The sequence below is a fragment of the Octopus bimaculoides genome, chromosome 4, assembly GCF_001194135.2.
Source record: "Octopus bimaculoides isolate UCB-OBI-ISO-001 chromosome 4, ASM119413v2, whole genome shotgun sequence".
Lineage (NCBI taxonomy): Eukaryota > Metazoa > Mollusca > Cephalopoda > Octopoda > Octopodidae > Octopus > Octopus bimaculoides.
In genome coordinates this window covers 58,330,549-58,351,187 of record NC_068984.1, presented here as the reverse complement: position 1 = coordinate 58,351,187, position 20,639 = coordinate 58,330,549, and the positions used below count along the sequence as shown (strand labels likewise).

Below are 20,639 nucleotides of genomic sequence, written 5' to 3'. Positions count from 1 at the left end.
TTTATATAATATATATATATTCTTATATAATATATATTTTCTTTTTTTTCCTTTTATTTCTTTCAGTCATTTGACTGAAGCCATGCTGGAGCACAACCTTAGCCAAATTTAAATTAACACCTCAACAGTACTTTTCTCACGGTGGAACAATAGTTTTTCTGTGACAGCAGTTTTACATTTTCCAGGTTGCTTTACCACTCGACCCTTTCTAACTTCTCCGAGACCAACAAAAGCTAGAATTAAGATAACAAGTACCACCAACGAAATCTATTGTTCTCAACGATATGTATATCCCCCTGGACAGTTATAAAGGCAAGAACCCCAAGCAAAAACCAGTTAGTCACCAACTCGAGTTGGTGAGTTAGTGAGAATGGAGCCTGGCTGACCGACTGAACAAAATGTCGTCCCTAAAGATAAGGGCACAAAAATGACAACTATGGTAACTCACTAACAAAGCAGTTGTTTCGTCCCACACTCTCTCACTCTTATTAGCTCACTTTATTATCTCTTACAACATCACTCTATCTCTCTCCATAATTACTACTCACCAACTATACAAAGAAAATCTATGATATCTACCTTTACTTCACATGCTTTACGATTTTATCACCTGCCCGTCAAGGCAAGGTATATTCGATGTAACAGTAAATAAATATTTTCTTCACAACTTCAATCACTGTTCTTTCATCTTTACATAATAGCAATCAAGGAAGAACCAATCCTTTACAAACAGATTACATCCATTCTACTGTGTACCAAATCAACCTCTGCCATTACACATTTCAAAGCATCGCTTACAACTAATTAACCCAACCGTTACAAACTGGTGACCCTCGACTTCAACTTCTACATCCATTGTATTGTTTACAAATCAAACTTCATCTGTTACACACACACACACGCACACACGTATATAGTGGAGGTGTAATGACCCAGTGGTTAGGGCAGTGGACTTCCAGTCGTAGGATTGTGGTTTCAATTCCCAGACCGGGCATTGTGAGTGTCTATTGAGTGAAAAAACCTATAGCTCCACAAGGGTAGGGGGAGGGTGAACCCTGCTGTACTCTTTCACCACAACTTTCTCTCATTCTTTCTTCCTGTTTCTGGTGTACCTGTATTTCAAAGAGCCAGCCTTGTCACACTCTGTGTCACACTGAATCTCCCCAAGAACTACGTTAAGGGTACATGTGTCTGTGGAGTGCTCAGCCACTTGCATGCTAATTTCACGAGCAGGCTGTTCTGTTGATTGGATCAACTGGAACCCTTTTCATTGTAACTGAAGGAGTGCCTCAAAATATATATATATATATATATATATATATATATATATATATATACATGTATATAATACATACATACATACTTATGAGTGTGTGTGTAATTTTCACATGCATTTATTTTGCTTCTTTTTTTTTTGTGAAATTTCTAATCATGTTTATAGTCATCATTATGTGCTCATAGATCATTTTCTGATGACATGCCACAAAATACACATACCAGGATGTATTACTGGGAACACATGTGTACCAGTGTAACCTTAAAGCATAGGCACACTGCTGTTGTCTGTAGCCTCACAGGTCTGGGGGGGGGGGCCCAATTCTGATCTAAGTATGCTGTGGCATGCTGTCAATAAATAAATATCATAGTGCTCAATACATTGATTTGCCCAGGGTCCTGTAATATCACTGATGTGTACAGACATATATAAACACATGTATATTTATGTCTGTACATAGATAGCTCCATACATATATGTGTGACTATGTAGAAACATGTATGTTTGTGGATAATAATAAATAAAAGGATCAAATGATGCAATGAAACTTACCTGTCCATCATCCTCTTCCACAGCAAGCCATTTGTTTGCTATAAAATGATATTTCATTCCAGTTTGAAGATCTCGTACCAAGAAATGTTTAAGATACCATGAGCCAAATTTTCCTTTTCCAGAATTGTCATGCCATATACGTGCATAGCTCAGTGCTCCAAGTGGTCTAGGATATATAAAATATACAAAGTTACTACAACAACTATACCTTGGATAGATGATAATGATTACACAATAACTCACTAATGTACTACAGGTGTAAAAATGCGTTAAAACAATTGTAGTGATTTTAAATAAAGGATGTCATTCATTTCATTGTCTATCATTTATCTATTGATGTATATATATATATATATAAAATAGTGTACAAACAATTTATATATTTATACACAAAAGAGGTGACCTTACATGCTGGAAAGGGCAGTTAAAGCCCAAACCACAAATTAGAGCAATTTCAAAGGGAATGAAAATAAAAATACTTTTTGTAGTTACCCTCAGACTCAAGTTTCTGCATCAATGTGCAAATAAATTAATTTGCCATCCGTACTTCTTCAGTGAAAGTGCTAAAATTAATGTATATTTATGCAGCAAATAGCACACACATATACATATATATACATACACACATACAAACACATATAAATACAAACTCGTTTTACAGACAGACAGACAGACAGACAGACAGACAGACAGACAGACAGACAGACAGACAGACAGACAGATAGATAGATAGATAGATAGATAGATAGATAGATAAGACATTATAAGCCTATCAAATTTTATAACATATTTAGATGTTAGCCATTCATCTACCATTATACAAATTCTTAGGATTATTTCTCTTAAACATTGATTTATTTGTTCTGTAGTAATCGACTTTATGGTATCTGGCAGTAGAATATTCAGTTTGTTGGAGGCTGAGTGGATTATGAATTACCTATGCAATATTTGGTGTTAGCTTAAAAAAACATTTATAGCCTAATTATGGAATGCAGGATCAACATTAATTCTTATTGTATGTTAATGTTCTCTCACATTAGAGTATCCCTGGTACTCATAGCAAAAATGAAATTAATAACGTTGTCAGTGTCTTTCCTCAACAGCATTACCACACCCTGGTTAACAGCACTAGGAATTCTCCCATTTTGTTCGCCAATTTTGGTAAACATCTGCCAAGAGGCTACCAAACAAATTTGGCCTAAACTCATAGAACTCATAAGGCAAACAATCCAAACCAAGTGATTTGCAGCTTGTGCAATTGCTCATCACCTCACATATTTCAGCAGCTGTTATCAGCTTTTCACAGAACCTTGCATCTGCAGCTGAGAACTGCAGTAACCTGTCCAAGTATTAACTCAAGTTCATTACCATCATCAACCCATTGCACTCCTCAAACATCCACATAAATTGCTGCTGGAAAGCTGCACACATCTGCTCACAACTGAGTAGCATGCACCCATCCTGATTCATCAAATATTCAGCAGAATTTACTAAGCTGTCACTCTTTTATAAATAGACTATTTTAAGAATGCTCAATCATTTCTAACTACTGCTTTAGAATAGAACATTGATTACTGTAATGTCTATAAATGGGGATGTGCTTCAGTGAATTTCCTGAAGATTATGTGCACATAGTTTTTAAATGATTTCTAGAAACTAACCTTCGTACTGCCATCAGAAAGCCATCAACTGATCCACGTTGGAGAATCTGTCTTTTATCGTCTGTTAATGACCTTGCTTCTGTTTCATCATATTCTCCAGATAGGATAAAATACACCTGAAATTAAAATATTTAAAGTATCCCATAAGACTGATATAAAAACAAAGTAGCTTCTTTACATCAAATATATACTACAAATACACAAATAGCGCAGAATGCACAGGAAGTTGGTTGCAGCTGTTCTCCATTGGTTGAGGTCATCTGCATTTGACTACTCTCACAGAGGAGCATCTTTACCTAATTCATTGTGCCTCAAACTTTACCTAATCTGTCATACAGAAGACAAGCTAACAATTACAATTTGACAGGTCTTCCTTTCCCTTCATTCTAAAATGAAAATATAACTTTTAACCATGTGATAAAAAAAAATCATCTACTGGATATCATTATGTTATATCAGTAACACTAATTTTAGATTCCTTCTCTTTAACCTGCAACCATATATACAAGTTCAGTCATTTGCTGAAAGTGATTTAGAAATAAAAATGGTTGCAGCCATATTAAATTTACTTTGTATCATCATGATCATCATTATCGTCATCAACAACAACAATAACATTTAAATGCCCACTTTTCCATGCTTGCATGGGTTGGACAGAAGTTGTTGAGGCAGATTTTCTACAGGATGATGTCCTTCCTGTTGCCAAACCTAACCTGTTTCCAAGCAAGGTAATATTTCTTTCTATTTCAGACATCTTTATGCAGAATATTGCAAATGAAGGGCATCACTTGCATGATGTTGATGCTCATTTCCAACCATTACATGATGTCAAGACAAGGAGACAATAACACAACACACACACTCACGTCAATCTATCTATCTATCTATCTATCTATCTATCTATCTGTGTGTGTGTGTGTGTATATATATATATATATATATATATATATATATATACACACACACACACACACACACACACACACACACACACAACAGGCTTCTTTCACTTTCCATCTAACAAATCCACTCAATCCTTTATTCAACTTGGGGCTATAGTAGAAGACACTTGTCACACAGTGGAACTGAACCTGGTGAGCAGCTCCAGGTTCCGGTTTGATTTGGCATGATTTCTACAGCTGGATGCCCTTCCTAATGCCAACCACTCCAAGAGGTAATGGGTGCTTTTTATGTGCCAGTTATGTAACACCGGCATCAGCTACAACAACGATCTCACTTGGTTTCACAGGTCTTCTCAAACACAGTATATCACCAAAGGTCTCGGTCACTTGTCACTGCCTCTGTGAGGCCCAATGTTCAAAGGGTGCTTTTTATGTGCCATAATGATCATCATGTTAAATCTATAATAACTTACTTTTGATGTTGTTCCAGAATCTTTGCCCATTCCAGTGGCAACTATGATTTCATAGTAATATTTATCATTTGGGTTGTTGTCTTTCAATGGTGTTAATCCAAGCTAAAGAGATCAAAATGAAAAGTATGATTATTAAATAACTCGAAAATATTTTGTTTGGTAGATTATGAAAACTAGTTTGCATATTGTATTTCCCATCATACAAGTCAAATTCTTCAGACCAAAATTCACAGCCAATAAAGGTAGATTGATTTTTATACCAAGACGACTTTGGAGGACCAAAAATTTCATGTGAAATGCAGAATGATTTGGAAAGATAGTGACAATGTTTGAATGTTTACACTTCCTGTTTACCATATATACTAATTTGATGTGTATGCTGGAAAATACAATAATTTAATGAAATTTAGCTTTTCTCTTCTTTCATACAAAGTATTGTTATATAATATCTATCTGCTATTTTTGCCCTTGAATCATTGAAAGTACTACTCTTTTCCCTCTTACTGGTTTCAGTCATTAGACTGTGGCCATGGTGGAGCACTGCCTCGCAGAATTTTTAGTTGAATGATCTCAAACCCAGAATTTTTTTTAAAGTCTGGTACTTATTCTATCAATCTCTTTTGCCAAACAAACTGCTAAGTTACACCAACACTGGTTGCCAAGCAGTGGTGGAGGACAAAGAGACACAAACACACACACACTCACACACACATGTGCACACACACACACATGTGCATGCACACACAAATAATAATGACATATGCAAGGTATTATCTCTTCACTTGGCAATCATTCAAAATCCATTTCATGTCTCTTCACTTAAATTTTCAAAATCCATTAGCAAAATTGTAAAATGTGATCTACTTACATCACTATTTCAAAATATGATGATTCTTTTAGTCTTAGCTAACATTTTAGTTACAAAGAATATTTAATACATTAAATACAAAAAATGTATATGTACATAAAGGTCCAACTTACACAGAATAGGAATGATATTGAGAATTAAAGGGGTTGAAGAAAAAATTGTTACAAGTTTAACACCTGTTTCTGGGTACTCAGTGGTTCAAAATGATGATTGTAAATAGATTCCATTGTCGGATGAGACAAGCCTCCATCTTCAGCCTTAATCTCCTTTCTGTCAACACCTCAAATATAGGATTTCTTCCCTGAAAACGGAGGCTCATCTCATCCAACAATAGAATTTATTTACAATTATTATTTTTGACCACCAAGCCCCCAGAAACAGGCATTGGACTGGTAACACTTTTTTCTCAACCCTTTTAATTCTCAATATCATTCCTATCCTGTGTAAGTTAGACCTTTTTGTACATGTACATTTTTTTTGTACTTAATAAATTAAATATTCTTTGTATATCAACCTGCCTAACTTGTTTATACTTCTATTTATTTTATATATGTATCAGAAGAAAAAGAAAATGGAGATTGGCAAGTTGATAATTGTTTATTATTAATATCAATTTGTTGTTAATAATAAACAAATATTAACTTCCCAATCTCCATTTTTTTCCTTTTTTTATATGAATATAAACTATATGTTTTTATATATATATACCTATTATTTTAAGGAAATTAACTCCCCAAAAATACTGGCTATTGAACCAGTATTTCCTTGGATGAAACCATCCCTTCATGAGATTAACACAACCTCTAATCGTACATATATATATATACTTACACACACCACACACACACATACCACACACACACACACACACACACACACACACACACACACACACACATATGATAATAAGGATATCTATTAATGATAACTATTAATACCCAGTACTGCTGCCGTAGTCTCCTTTAGAGAGATCTAGAAATAATATTTCTATTTTTGGTATCATTAATAATATATGCATATTATATATATGGTATATATGTATTTATATATATTTTTATACCAAAATTTGGCAAAAATATTGTATCTGTTATCAAACGTAGCAAAATACTCACAAGTGAGTTTTTGTATTTATATCGATTTATAAGGCCCTGAGGAGATGCAGTATCCCATATTTTATAATATGCATGAATCAATCTGGATATCGCATCGAAATGATCATAGGTCATTATCATATTTAAATCGATATATATATATATATATATATATATATATATATATATATATATATATATATTTATATTATATTTCTTCCATTCATTCTGCTTATATGAGAACTAGTTAAATATAAAGGTTCTATCTCCAAATAAAAATTGCATTTTTAAAATAACCTTTTCTGTATCCTTTTTGTCTTGCCAGAAGGACCACCCGGCAAAACCAAGATAGACAAGAAGAATGATAATCTGTGTAATATATAGTGTTGGGTTCTCTGCAAAGCTTGCATTGTTCAGGACACGATCCCAGTCAATTGCATTTGGTGCAACAACCAATCCAGCTGAGAATGCAGTCATGTGATTACAGAAACATTGTGTCCGTGACAAATTAGTCTTATAACCAACCTAAAATAAAACAAATAAAACAGGTTCATCACAGAAATTATATAAATCATATAATGTTTTAATCTAATACTGTTGCATTGAAGCATAGTAGCAGACGTACATAACAAAACAGTAGATAAAATTGGAAGAATCCTATAAGCGAATCAATTCAAACAAATATAATTAATGTAAAGAAAGAAAGAGAAGATAATTGTGGAATCTGAACTAAAAATAAAATGATAATTCTCTAGTTTTTTCCTTTTATTTTTCATATTCTTGATTAAAAAAAGATTAAAACTTTAATTTATTTTATTTAAGAAGTTTTGCATTTTTCTCCTGCATTCACTGCATCTTTCCTTCAAGTGACATGGCCTTCACCACTTTCAGGCAAGTGTAGATCTGATATCGATCAAATTACAATAGATTGCATTTTGAAAGTAATCTCTTTTACTTTTGATTAAGTAGAAATAGATTTTAACATGCAGTTGTGTTATTTTGATTATAAACCACTGCAACTTACATGGCATCCATCAGTAACCCAATCTGTTTTAGTTTCACTGAAATACAGACATCCAGATGTGAATGTCCGTAAGGTGTAATTGGTTGTAAATTGACCTGTGTGGGGCTTAAACTCAGGTATGGTTGCATTTGAGTCATATAAGTCCATTTCATCATCTTCCAATTGTCTAACTCCCAAAGTGATTTTACCAGTATAATTGCCAACGATCATATCACTGACAAATAACATGTATGGATTTGGCCAGCTTCCATCTGTGTAATTTTCTGGAAGCAGATACAATCACAAAGAAAATGGTGCTCAAAATTTGAAAATATTTTAGTCAACAAAAAAAATAAATAAATAAGAGGCTGGTAAAAAAGACTAGATTATGTGAAATTATATTGTATAGTACAATATGTATTTTAGGTATACAAAACTGATGACAATGCTAAACCAAACATAATAGTATTTCCCACATCACATTTGATGGCATCTAGATGTTAATGTTCAGATAGAGATAAGTTTAAAATTTCTACTGAGTGACATTGAAAAAGATATTGAGAAAGCACTAACACTTCACATGCATATTTATTGCCCAACAAACTAGCATCCAGTTTAGAGAGAGATTTATCACTCTTTCACTTAAATCCATGAGACTAGAGCAAAATGTCAGTTCTTTAGAAAATAATAATGACATATGCAAGGTATTATCTCTTCACTTGGCAATCATTCAAAATCTATTTCATGTCTCTTCACTTAAATTTTCAAAATCCATTAGCAAAATTGTAAAATGTAATCCACTTACATCACTATTTCAAAGTATGGTGATTCTTTTAGTCTTAGCTAACATATTTAGTTACTACTTCCCATTTTAGTCTTAGCAAAATATGCAAGTCAAGACTAAACTGGGAAGTTAAAAGTAAATAAACTAAGACTACTATATTTTGAGATGGTGATGTATGTGGATCAAGTTCTATAATTTTATTAAACTTGCTAAGTTAAAATGAAAACAAATTTTGAATAATATACTAAATGAAGACATATGATTTTGAAATTTTACTGCTTTCTTCAAAGACAGTATATTTGAAGGAAGCCCTACATTCAGAAGGAGAACCTATATTTGTTCATCACTGCACTAACTGATGTAGGAGCCTTTAACTCAACAAGGTAGAAATAGAAGCTAAATTTCCATCAAATCATATCTTATTGACTTAAAAAAGGACACATTGAATAATATAGTCATAAACATTCTATACTTGATAAAAAAAAAAGGGATGGGGATGAAATTGTCATATTTGATGTATGGTTGACCAAAGCTGACTTGGAGCTAAACGACAGTAACAATTTTAGATAGGCACAACAACGTAAACCACTTCAGTTTTTAATTCTGGTCTGATTCATCTTGACACAGACCATCTATAGTACTTAATCCATTACTGGACCAACAGCACAACCTCTACATATATGGTTGCTTGTCTCCTGGCATAGGAACCAAATCACCCTCAGATAACAAGCTATCACTTTTAAAATAAGTACACATTAGACAATGCAGTCCTTAATATACAGAAAGATAGAAGATGGGATGGTCATTGCTAATGTGTCTTTGGTCATACATTAGTTAGATCACATCTGACCTGCATCTAAACACAACACAAAATAGCTATCTCATTATTTATTTTGTTTACTAAAATATTTTTTATAATTATAAATACATAAACACACATGACTGCAGTATATTGACATTGCTACTAGCCAAATAAAGACTATCTAAATTATTTAGCTTACCAGCCAGCTCCATACTGGAAGGAATCATCTGGAAATGCTCCCAATTTTGCTCGGTGTTGTTGGGTGTATTATTAAAATACACAAATACCAAGAGTTGTACACTTGCATTATCAGGTCTTATTTCAATATGAAGTGATGAATTTGTGTTGTTTGCCCAAAAAGTATGGTAAAACAATGTTTCATTTTTCACCAAAACTGGGTTGACAAAATCTGGTGATTTTACTTTAAATGTCTTTTCTCTGGGAATAACAATTTCAATAGGTTCTGCTGTGTCGGATATGGAAATATCATTGTTATCATTAGTCATGAAATTTATGGACATAGTTCCAGAAACATCAGATGCTGCCTTATTTTTAGCAAAACTGAATATATTACCCGGTGTTGCCATGACCTGGGTGGGGAGAGAAAAGAATTTACATCAGAAGACAAAATTATAACAGATAAATCTGATCTGCAGATTTGGTAGTTTCAAGTAAAATGAATGAGGAAAAAACAGATTTTAATTATTAAGAAAGACTAAATAAGAAACAAAATTTCTTGAGAACATTGACATCAAAACTATTTTCTACATGTATTGGGTTGAGAAATAATTCATGAGTGTTTTTCCAAATTTAAAATTGCATGCAGAAATAAAATGCCTTGGCAAAGTGTTTTATATTATTTGAAAGAGGATTTTTTGCTCTACAAGGTAATGTGTTTAGATTGTTTAATTTTATTGATTTTTGTGTATTTTCAGATTATTAAAATGGAATGTCAAGTGAACAAAACTGAGTATTTTCGACACCATTTGCTTTTTGCATTTAATCAAGATGTTAAGCCCGTGAAGCTGCTCATGAGATTTGTACTGTGTATGGAGAAGGAGCAATGCCTCAAAGTACTGCCTGCCATTGGTTTTTGCCCTTCAAAAATGGGAATTTTGACCTCAAGGACAGATCACACACTGGTTGACCAATTAAATTCGATGAAGAGTGACTGAATCAACTTCTTCATGAAAATCCACGTCAAACAACCAGAGAATTGGCAGAGTAGATGGATTGTGATAAAAAAAACTGTGGTGAACCACCTTCACCCAATGGGCAAGGTTCATCAAACTCAATTGGTTGACTGATGTGTGATCTGACCTTGAGGCCAGAATTCACATTTTTGAAATGCTTCGAGGCATTGCTCCTTCTCCATACACAGCACAAATCTCATGAGCAGCTTCAGCAAGCTTAACATCTTGATTAAATGCAAAAAAGCAAATGGTGCCGAAAATGCTCAGTTTTGTCCACTTCATATTCCATCTTAATGATATGAAAATACACAAAAATCAATAAAATCAAACAATCGAAACACATTATCTTGTAGAGCAAAAAATTCTCTTTCAAATAACATAAAACATTTTCCTATCCTTCTTTTATTCCAATTTCCATATGCTACTCATATCTACACTCAGTCTGCTGAGGAGGCTGTTGTGTCCTAGCATATGTGCTGCTTCTTTTAGTTTTCATATTTTTCAGTGGTGTTCTCTGTCTATTATTTTAACTTCATCCCACAAGGGGTGGTGATCTCCATTTTTCCATACATGATCAGCTATACCCGATTTATCAATATATCTCCATGTGTCACATCTTTGCAATGTTCATTTACCCTTATTTTGAAGGGGCGGCATGTTTTGCCTTTGTATAACCTACCACAGCTGCATGGGATGGAATACATGCAGTCTTTGGTCATATTCTCTTCTATTGGTAGTTTTACTCAAAGGAGATATTTGCAAAGTGTTGTATTACTCTTGAATACTGTCCTGATGTTATATGGGCCACATATCTTTTGTATCTTTTTGAAGAGGCCTTTCACATAAGGAAGACAGACTGTGGACAGTTTACTGGTTTTATCCTCTCTTTCTTCCATAATTGGAGTGGATAGTATGTTTTTGGAGTAATTGTTGCTTAATAGATTGTTATTGAGCTTGATTATTTCTTCATGGTGTGTATCATGATCGCTACTTATATTCTTTGCATGATGTTTTAGGCACTGAGCAATACCTCTCTTTACACTGTATGGATGGTGGGAATTGAAATTTAGGTATCATCCAGTGAAGGTTGACTTGCGGTATACGGCTGTCCTGAATCCATACTTGGTGTTATTAATACGTCCAGGAATGCTAGCTGATTGTCTTTTTCCTTTTCTATTGTGAACTGTATGGGTGGCTTTATTGAGTTCACATGATCTAACAGCACTTGGACATCTTTCTGGTGGGGTTAGAGTATAAAGGTATCATTAACATATCGCAGCCATAGGGTTGGTTTTAGTGGTGTTGATCCTAAAGCCAAATTCTCAAAGTATTCTATGTATATATTGGCTATTATCGGTGATAATGGTGAACCATAGCTAAACCCTCCTCTTGTTGATATATATCAGTGTCCATACTGAAGTAGATAGTTCCTACACAGAAGGTCAACATTTCCATCAAGTTTCTTATTGGTATACTAGTGCGTTCTTTTAGATGGGTGTCTGTCACTAGTTTCTCTTGAATCACCGATAGTGCTTCACCAGTTGAGACTTTGGTGAACAGATTTATCACATCTAGACTTACCATCTGGTTGGATTCAATGGGGCTATCCTTGATCAATTCTGTGAAGTGGATGGAATTCTTCACGAACAATGTTGACTTTCTTGCTAATGGATTAATTATGTCCACAAGGAAGCGGCTCAGTGGATGACATGCTGAACCTCTACAGCTCACTATAAGTCTTAATGAAATACCCTCCTTGTGAATCTTAGGGAGACCGTACATGTGTGGTAGTTTACTGTAGTGTTGAATCAGTTGTCTGTACTTCATTGGTGTAAAGTGATCCTTGTTCTTGATCAAAATCTGTGACAACTTCCTCTCTGTTTTCAGAGTTTGGTCTTTCTTTTCTTTGCTGTAAGACTAATAAGACTTGCCAATTTTTCAGAATAGTCAGACTTGTTCATCACCACTGTAGCATTTCTCTTGTCCGCTGGAAGTATTGTGATGGAATTGTCACTCTGTAGTCTTATGATAGCGAACTTTTCTTCCTTAGTGATGTTTGGTTTGAGAAGTTTCGCTTTTTCTAGTACCTATCTCACTTTCCACCTTAGTTCAACTCCCTGAGCTTTTGGTATCTTTATGGCTATCTCTTCAATAGGGGCTGTTATGTCCAAGTATGGAATGCGCTTGATGGTTGTCGCAAAGTTGAGACCTTTGTTCAGTACTGCTTCTTCAGAGCTTTCTAGATGTCGGCAACTTACAGTAATTACTGTTTTCACAGGTGGGTGTGGGACTTCAGTCTTCATTCTTTGACCTTTGAGTTTCATAAACTACTTAATCTGGTGTGTCTTCACCATTTCAAATTCTTTCATGTACAACTTTTCTAGATCTTGTTGGATTCTCTTTCTATCATCATCTCTGATTATTTTCCTAATTGATGAAGATAATAATAATAACATCGAAAAATACCTTAGGAATGAGAACCGAGGTTCAACATTTCCCAAGACACCTAATGAAGGCTGGAGGGTATATCAACCAAAACGTTGTATTAACAACAAACAAGATGAGGACAAATATCCATCAAATGTAAATAATGTAAATAATGTATCTATTCTGATGTTTGTTGATACACTAAATTTGAAACAAATGCTTCTATAATATAGTAATAGACCATGTTATTTTCTACTATTCTAGTCTAACAATCAGCTATGCTATAACACTCTGCAGTATTATACCAGATAATGACATACTCACTCACAATGATATATCCAAATACAACATAATTCTAAAATTTAAAATAGAATTGGTAAACATTGATAGACATGAACATAATAATAAATTCTTACTTCAAGTGAAACAATGTCTTCTGGGTCACACTCTGCTTTCATCTTACACCAATCGGGGAGAGAGAATTCTCCTCTGCCTTCTCCAAAGTTCGTATCACTCAGAGACTTTGCAGAAGATTTTGATAATGAAATGTCCATTTTAGGTGTAAACATGTTTAAAGGCTCATCTCCTGGAACCAGAGCTGTTGATAGTGTCTTTGTAATGGTTTTCATAGAATCTCGAATTTTTTTAGTCTCTTTCGCTGCCTAAGGAGTAAATATTTAATTTGCTTTATAATTTAAATGGATCAGAAATCAAACTTTTGATATGCAAAATTGTGCAACTGAGAAATTTTGGAAAATATATTTCAAGACATTAAAATAATACAATGCTTAGATGAGAAATATAGCTAACTAAACAGCAAATTCCACTACCAACAGATTGTGTCATAAAACCATGCTGTACTGTATCTGTCACACCTTACAAATGGCTCAGTCAGCCTAGTTGTAAATAGCTATCACTGAGTAAAAGCAACTCCCTTTTGTGGCACTCTTAGTTGTAGCACTGTATTTTTGATAAGTGGTTTGTCAGTTTGCAGTGGAGAGTTCACTGTTTACTGTGGATATAGTTTGTAGGGAAATGAATATTAGCTGACAGACCAGAGAAGTGATGCTTTTTATCTAAGTATTGACCTAAAGAACAGTGAGCTGGCAGAATCATTAGCATGTTGGACAAAATGTTTAGTGGTATTTCATCTATCTTTACCTTCTGATTTCAAATTCTATAGGGGTTGACTTCGTCTCTTATTCTTTTGGGGGTCAATAAAATAAGCAGTACTGGGGTTGATAACATTGACAAGACCCATCCCTGCAAAAATTTTATACCTTGAGTTGATAGTAAAAAGGATTATTAGTACTGGACCACCTCCATTGCAAAAGCATTTAATTCTTGCTGTCAAACACTAAGTAACTGTAAATAGGCAGTGGTAAGAAGGGAGAGTGTGCATGTGCACATGTGTGTGTGTATGTGTGTGTGAGTGTATGTGTGTGTGTGTGTGTGTGTGTGTGTGTGTGTGAGAGAGAGAGAGAGAGAGAGCACTCTATAATTGCCGAGAAAGTTTGTAAGCTTGCAAGTGAAAATCTATAAACTGTCCTTCTATCCAAGGGAAACAAGATATTATCATTGTTGTTTAGTCAAAAGTTGGCATTTCTCAGGCAGACTTTGACCCAGGGCAGTCGAGCCATGATAATTTCACTATTTTTCCAGTATAGTGCACTTTAATCAACCTAATCCATTGTGTCCTTTAAGATAGTAGAATGTAATTTAAAGACTTGGCTGCTATTTTTTTTTAGCAGACTGAGCAACCACATACTATCTCCCTCATTGGTGTGATAAACTATGTGTCTAATTCCTTGATACCTTGAAAATGAGGATAGGCTTGAATATTCACAACTCTTACAGGTAATGATGGTAAATAAAAATGATTGAAGAAGATAGTTAAACATTTTATGTCAAAGTTTGCTTACTTCTTGTGTTTGTAACTCTTTATTAGCTACATATTTCAATTCATCCAATCCTCTTTCTGGATCTTGAGATGAAATTGCTAATAAAAGTATAGAAAATGTGAAAAATTATGGTTTGAAATAGGAAATATAATAATAGGTATAAATGCTTCAATACATTTGATTTCTTTTGCAATTCAAAATAAAGCATAATCAATAAAAGATGGAAAGTGTCATAATTTAACTTGAAATTCTTACAAGACCAATATTCAAATAATAGATCAAGTTGTCCTTGTATATTACTGTTATTTAATCAATCACACAGGGTAAAAAATCAAAGTCTAATTTGGTTGGATTTGAATTCATGATATAAAATGAGTAGTGATCTTGCAGAATCATTAGTACACCGGGCAAAATGCTTAGCGGTATTTCATTCATCCATACCTTCTGAGTTGAAGTTCCACCGAGGCCAACTTTTCCTTTTATCCTTTCGGGGTCAGTAAAATAAATACTAGCCGAGCACTGAAGTTGATGTAATTGACTTCAATACTTCTGAGTAAGAGTATAAAAAACTGAACCCTCTGTTAAGCTATGTTGAGCCAGTATGGTAGAGTAGACTCATCAAACCAGTATGATCTCAAGCTCAAATTTATGGCTTCTCATAGCGATGCCAGCCATATGTTGGTAAATCTCCTCCACAAACGTAAGGCAGTTGAGGGTGAAGACGAGTTCTGCTAGGCGGAGAAGGGTGGTGGTGCTGGGTGTGGGGTTGGGGTGACGGTCAAGGAAATATTAGCAGGCTAAGAGACCATCATACACACACACACACACACACACACACACACACACACACACAAACAAACACACACACACACACACACACACACACACACACACACACACACACACACACACACACACACACACAGGTGTGAGATATGCATCCTTTGCTATGAATTGAACTCAGACTTTTCTTTGAAATGATTTTTCCAACACTTTTATTCACCATATTTCTATCTGGTGATAGGACACATAGGAGTCAAATTAATAACCTAGGAAAACCACAGATACAACTAATATAACTTATCTGAGAAATATGTATACTTACTTTCTTGTTCGCTGTCTAGATCAGTGTCATACACCATAATATCAGCAACAGATTCCATGTCAGAAATAATAGGATTGGTGATGTGAGAATTCACGGACTACATAAACAAAAATTTATTATTATTGTTCCACTAGAGACTTGCAAGTGGTGGAAAAAAATTAGATAAGTAGAATAATCCAGGATCAGTTCCAGCTTATTGCTTTATTACTTGAGAAAGTTAATACCTTTAGGAAAAGCATGCATATCACAAATTTATAATGATAATTGAAGTGGAGAGTGAGTTTAAGATAGAGGCATTCCAACTGAACTGAAATGCAGTTCTGTGTCCATGAATAAAGATATTATGGAAATTAAGATTGTTGGCATCATAGTAAAGGAACAGGTCTACATTGCCAAACAACATCAGTAGGTACCAGATGGACCAGTTAAATTGCTTAGGATCTGATTTGATCTAGATCTCCAGATGGATAGGAACTAAGATAAGGTTACAAGTAGGATAGCTTGGCCAGCTCAGGCAAATATGAGTTGAGAAGAAGCTCTTGACAAAAGGTCAAGAAGAAAATCAGCAAATACTTATGTCACTTCCATAATGCCTGAGCATTGTATTTGGACAGAGTGGAATATCTGCTCTTTCATTTCTTTCAAAAGGGACACATTTCATTACACTGGTTTGAGTCATGACAGTGATGGAAAGATATCAGGATCACTATGAGCATATTGAAGTTAAAGAGTTACACTGATTGAAGTAACCTCTCTATCACAGTACCTGTGTAATCCTATTAGGATGAATCAATGAATATTCCTATAGAAAGTTATTAGATTTGGGTCAGGATCCCCTGGTATAGTGTAATCACTTCCATAAATTGGTGCTCAGTTGTGTCATGCTACTGATATTAGTGCCAACTCACTATTTAATTTTGATCTGATGGTTGGCTTTTCCAGCTGGAGATTGAAAATCGATCTCCAGCCTGATCCTGAAGAAACTGAGTTACCTGGACTAAGTCACAGAGTAAGGTTGATTAAATCTAGTCCTGGTGACTACCGCATGATGCTGTCAGTGCAACAAATCAGCTATACTTTGGTCACTGCTCATCACTATGGTGACTGACATGTGACATTGTCCACCTCAAAACTGAGAATAGCCTCTATGCCATATAAATAGTTAATTGCCAATATACAGGGGTTGGACAAAATAATGGAAACACTTTAAAATTTCAAACAAATTTATTTTAATATAGAATAGGACCGCCTTTGGCAGTAATTACAGCTTGAATTCTACAAGGTATGGACTCGTACAAAGTTTGTATTGTTTCCAAAGGAATTTTTGTCCATTCTTCAGCTAAAACAGTCTCCAGTTCTTGTAGTGATGATGGTGGAGGATATTGACTCATTACTTGTTTTTCTAAAATGCACCATAACTATTCAATAATATTGAGATCTGGGTACTGTGGTGGCCAGATAAGATGTTCAACTTCACTAGAATGTTCCTCGTGCCATTCATTAACAACTTTAGCTGTATGACTTGGGGCATTATCATCCTGAAAGATTGCGTTTCCCTCCAGAATCAGTTCTGCAGCTATAGGATGAACTTGATCCGATAAAATGCTCAAATAGCGTTGACTATTAATTCTGCCATGAAGGGAAACCATTGGGCTGGTGGATTTCCAAGATATAGCCCCACCAGATCATCGCAGATCCTCCTCCATGTTTAACAGCTGGAAGAAGGCAGTCTGAGTCAAATGCTTCTTTTGGCAGTCTCCACACATAAATTCGGCCAGTGGTCAGAAATAAGGTAATGGATGACTCGTCTGAGAAAATAACATTCTTCCACTCCTCTAGGGACCAATTCTGAAAGTTCTTACTCCACTCTAAACACTTTACAACGTTCATTTTTGAAAGTAGTGGTTTTCTGCCATGAAATCCAGCTTTGGGCAGCTTCCGTTGAACAGTTTTTGTAAAAACTGGGTTCTTGAGGTATTCATTAAGCTCTGCAATAATTTTGGGAGCTGTACATTTGTGATCCTTTCTAACAATTCTCGTAAGAGTCCGACGGTCCCTATCTGTAAGTTTTGGTTTTCTTCCAGAGTTTTCTTTTGACAAGGAGGTTTTTCCCTCTTTCTCAAAGGCTATCATTACTTTCGAGACAGTACTTCTTGTTACACCAAATATTTTGGCTGTTTTCATTATGCTAGCGCCTGCCATATGAACACCAACAATTTGATCTCTTTGCAAGGCTTATAGATCTGTCATTTTAATGAATTTTAAATACCTTTTTCTGATGATATCTGAAAAGAAACAGCAATTTTAGCAAAACATATTAAGCAACACTCATAATAAATCAAAAAACATAAAAATAAACAAGCTTTTGACAGTTTTATAGATACTTCAAAATTATGATGCCATGATGCTAGCTGTTTCCATTATTTTGTCCAACCCCTGTAGTTTCCTGAGGAATTATTCATGTAATGACACAGATTTATCATGCAATAGAGTCCTTATGTTTCTGTCTGAATAAGAATCAAACACGTAGCACATAAGATCACTCATGATTTAAGAGTATCATCATGAATTGAATTCATTTAAATGCACATCTATATTTTTAAATTATGTATTACTAGGTAAAGGCATGGCTGTGTGATTAAGACATTTGCTTCCTAACCATGAAGCCTTAGGTTCAGCCCCACTGCATGGCATCCTGACTAAATTCTTACCAATGGATTTGGTACATGGAAAGTCAAAGAAGCCCATTAAGTATGTGTAAATATGTGTGTTATATATTTACATACATACATACATACATACACACATACACACATACACACACACATACATACATACATACATACATACATACATACATACATACAAACATACATATGTAACCCTTAAAATTATTTGTAGGTTAAAATAATTTTGTTTCCAAACTATTTTCATTGAGTTCTTTTTTTTTTTCTTTTTATGATTACAGATATGACTAAAGAATTCAATTTCAAATGTAATCACCTCAAGAGCCTGTCCGATAGTAGCCATTAAGGATTCTCCTGCAACAGCTAATTCTTCTTTTGGAGTATCTTTGCCAAGTCTTTTGAAAGTTTCAGACATCTTTCCAATATTCGTTATAACGGCTTTCTGGAATGATAAAAATTGAATCAATAAGATATACAATCAATATCATTGGAGGATAAAATTAATTCAATTAACAATACTTGCCAGATGATATTTTCCACATGAAACTAAATGCCTAATACTCATTGACCAGCTGTACAGAGGACCTCATACTCAAAATCTTGTCATAATCTGAGAAGACCTAGTTATAATCATGGCCAAGATTCTTGGAGTAGGCTGACCTGGTGATTATATTCTAAGATTCAATAGTGGTTTCACATAATCTTCCTCAAGTTCATTGGTGAACATAAATGCAGTCTTCCTTGTACTGTAAACTGTGTGGTACCTATTTATAAACTGGCACTCCATTGGTTACAACAATGAGAGTTCCAGTTGATCCAATCAACGGAACAGCCTGCTTGTGAAATTAATATGCAAGTGGTTGAGCACTCCACAGACATGTACTCTTAATGTAGTTTTCCAGGTGATTCAGTATGACACAGAATGTGACAAGGCTATCCCTTTGAAATACAGGTACTACTCATTTTTGCCAGCTGAGTGAACTGGAGCAACATGAAATAAAGTGTTTTACTGAAGGACACAATGCACTGCAGGGAATCGAACTCATGACCTTATGATCGTGAACCAACCTCTAAGCCATATGCTTTTGGTACTTGTTTATGGATAAGTGTAATTAAGACTTCTGACTTTAGAAACGAAGCAAAACCAAGTACTTCATGAGAACATACAGCTCTTTGCCTGGTGGACTAACATCATATTGGTTTTGGCCAAGCTGTGATTCTGCTGCTTTTCATGCTTGTCAATGGTTCTAAGTAGAATAAAGCTATAAGATTAATGGAAAAACAGAAGAGAATTGAAATGTAAAATTGAAGTTGAAAATAAAAATTGGCTCAAATAACAGAACATGATAAAGAATTCTATTTCTAGAGTATGGTGAAAGGATTAAACAACAGAAATTTTAGATCCATTTAGCATAAATGAATCGTTCATGGCATTGAAGACATCAAATGTTTGAGATGTGAATAAATAATTTCTTTGTAACTTTAATTGATCCAAGCACTCTTACCTGAGCCTCTCTCCCACATTCTTCTGTGTATTTACATACAGCTGACAAAGTACTTGATGTCAATTGTATACCGGACATAGTTGAAACTGTAATAGTGTTTAGTGCCTCTGCCATTTTTGCTCGTCCCTGTAAAAGCAAAAATGAAGAATACATTAAAAAAAAAAGTTTGCAAGGACATGTGACTTCTGCAAGTAGAATCTGAGAGAAGTCTGTAATATAATACATATGCCACATACTTGAATTCTGGAATTTTTAAAATGTTTAATCTGTGCATATAATTCACCTGATGAAAATGGTTTTTTAACATGATGTAATAACTCTATTTATCAATAAAATCATGTCCAGAACAGCTGTAGTGAGTGAGCCACTATCTATCTGTTGTTATTTGTTTCTTATGTACATATATATA

The 20,639-nt window shown here is 34.5% G+C and overlaps 1 protein-coding gene across 2 annotated transcripts in view; it reads right to left on the bottom strand.

Annotated features, from left to right (window-relative positions):
* LOC106877357 (polycystin-1) overlaps positions 1-20,639 on the bottom strand; it is a 144,523-nt gene that overhangs the window by 15,509 nt on the left and 108,375 nt on the right. For both annotated transcript variants that reach the window (XM_052967101.1, XM_014926242.2), the window contains exons 21-31: positions 20,231-20,356; positions 19,042-19,167; positions 16,039-16,135; positions 14,955-15,031; positions 13,449-13,694; positions 9,612-10,002; positions 7,848-8,110; positions 7,121-7,348; positions 4,865-4,966; positions 3,490-3,605; positions 1,829-1,994 (exon numbers count right to left, since the gene is read on the bottom strand). In XM_052967101.1, the coding sequence (XP_052823061.1) occupies positions 1,829-1,994; positions 3,490-3,605; positions 4,865-4,966; positions 7,121-7,348; positions 7,848-8,110; positions 9,612-10,002; positions 13,449-13,694; positions 14,955-15,031; positions 16,039-16,135; positions 19,042-19,167; positions 20,231-20,356 (1,938 nt within the window). The remainder of the gene's footprint in view (positions 1-1,828; positions 1,995-3,489; positions 3,606-4,864; positions 4,967-7,120; positions 7,349-7,847; positions 8,111-9,611; positions 10,003-13,448; positions 13,695-14,954; positions 15,032-16,038; positions 16,136-19,041; positions 19,168-20,230; positions 20,357-20,639) is intronic.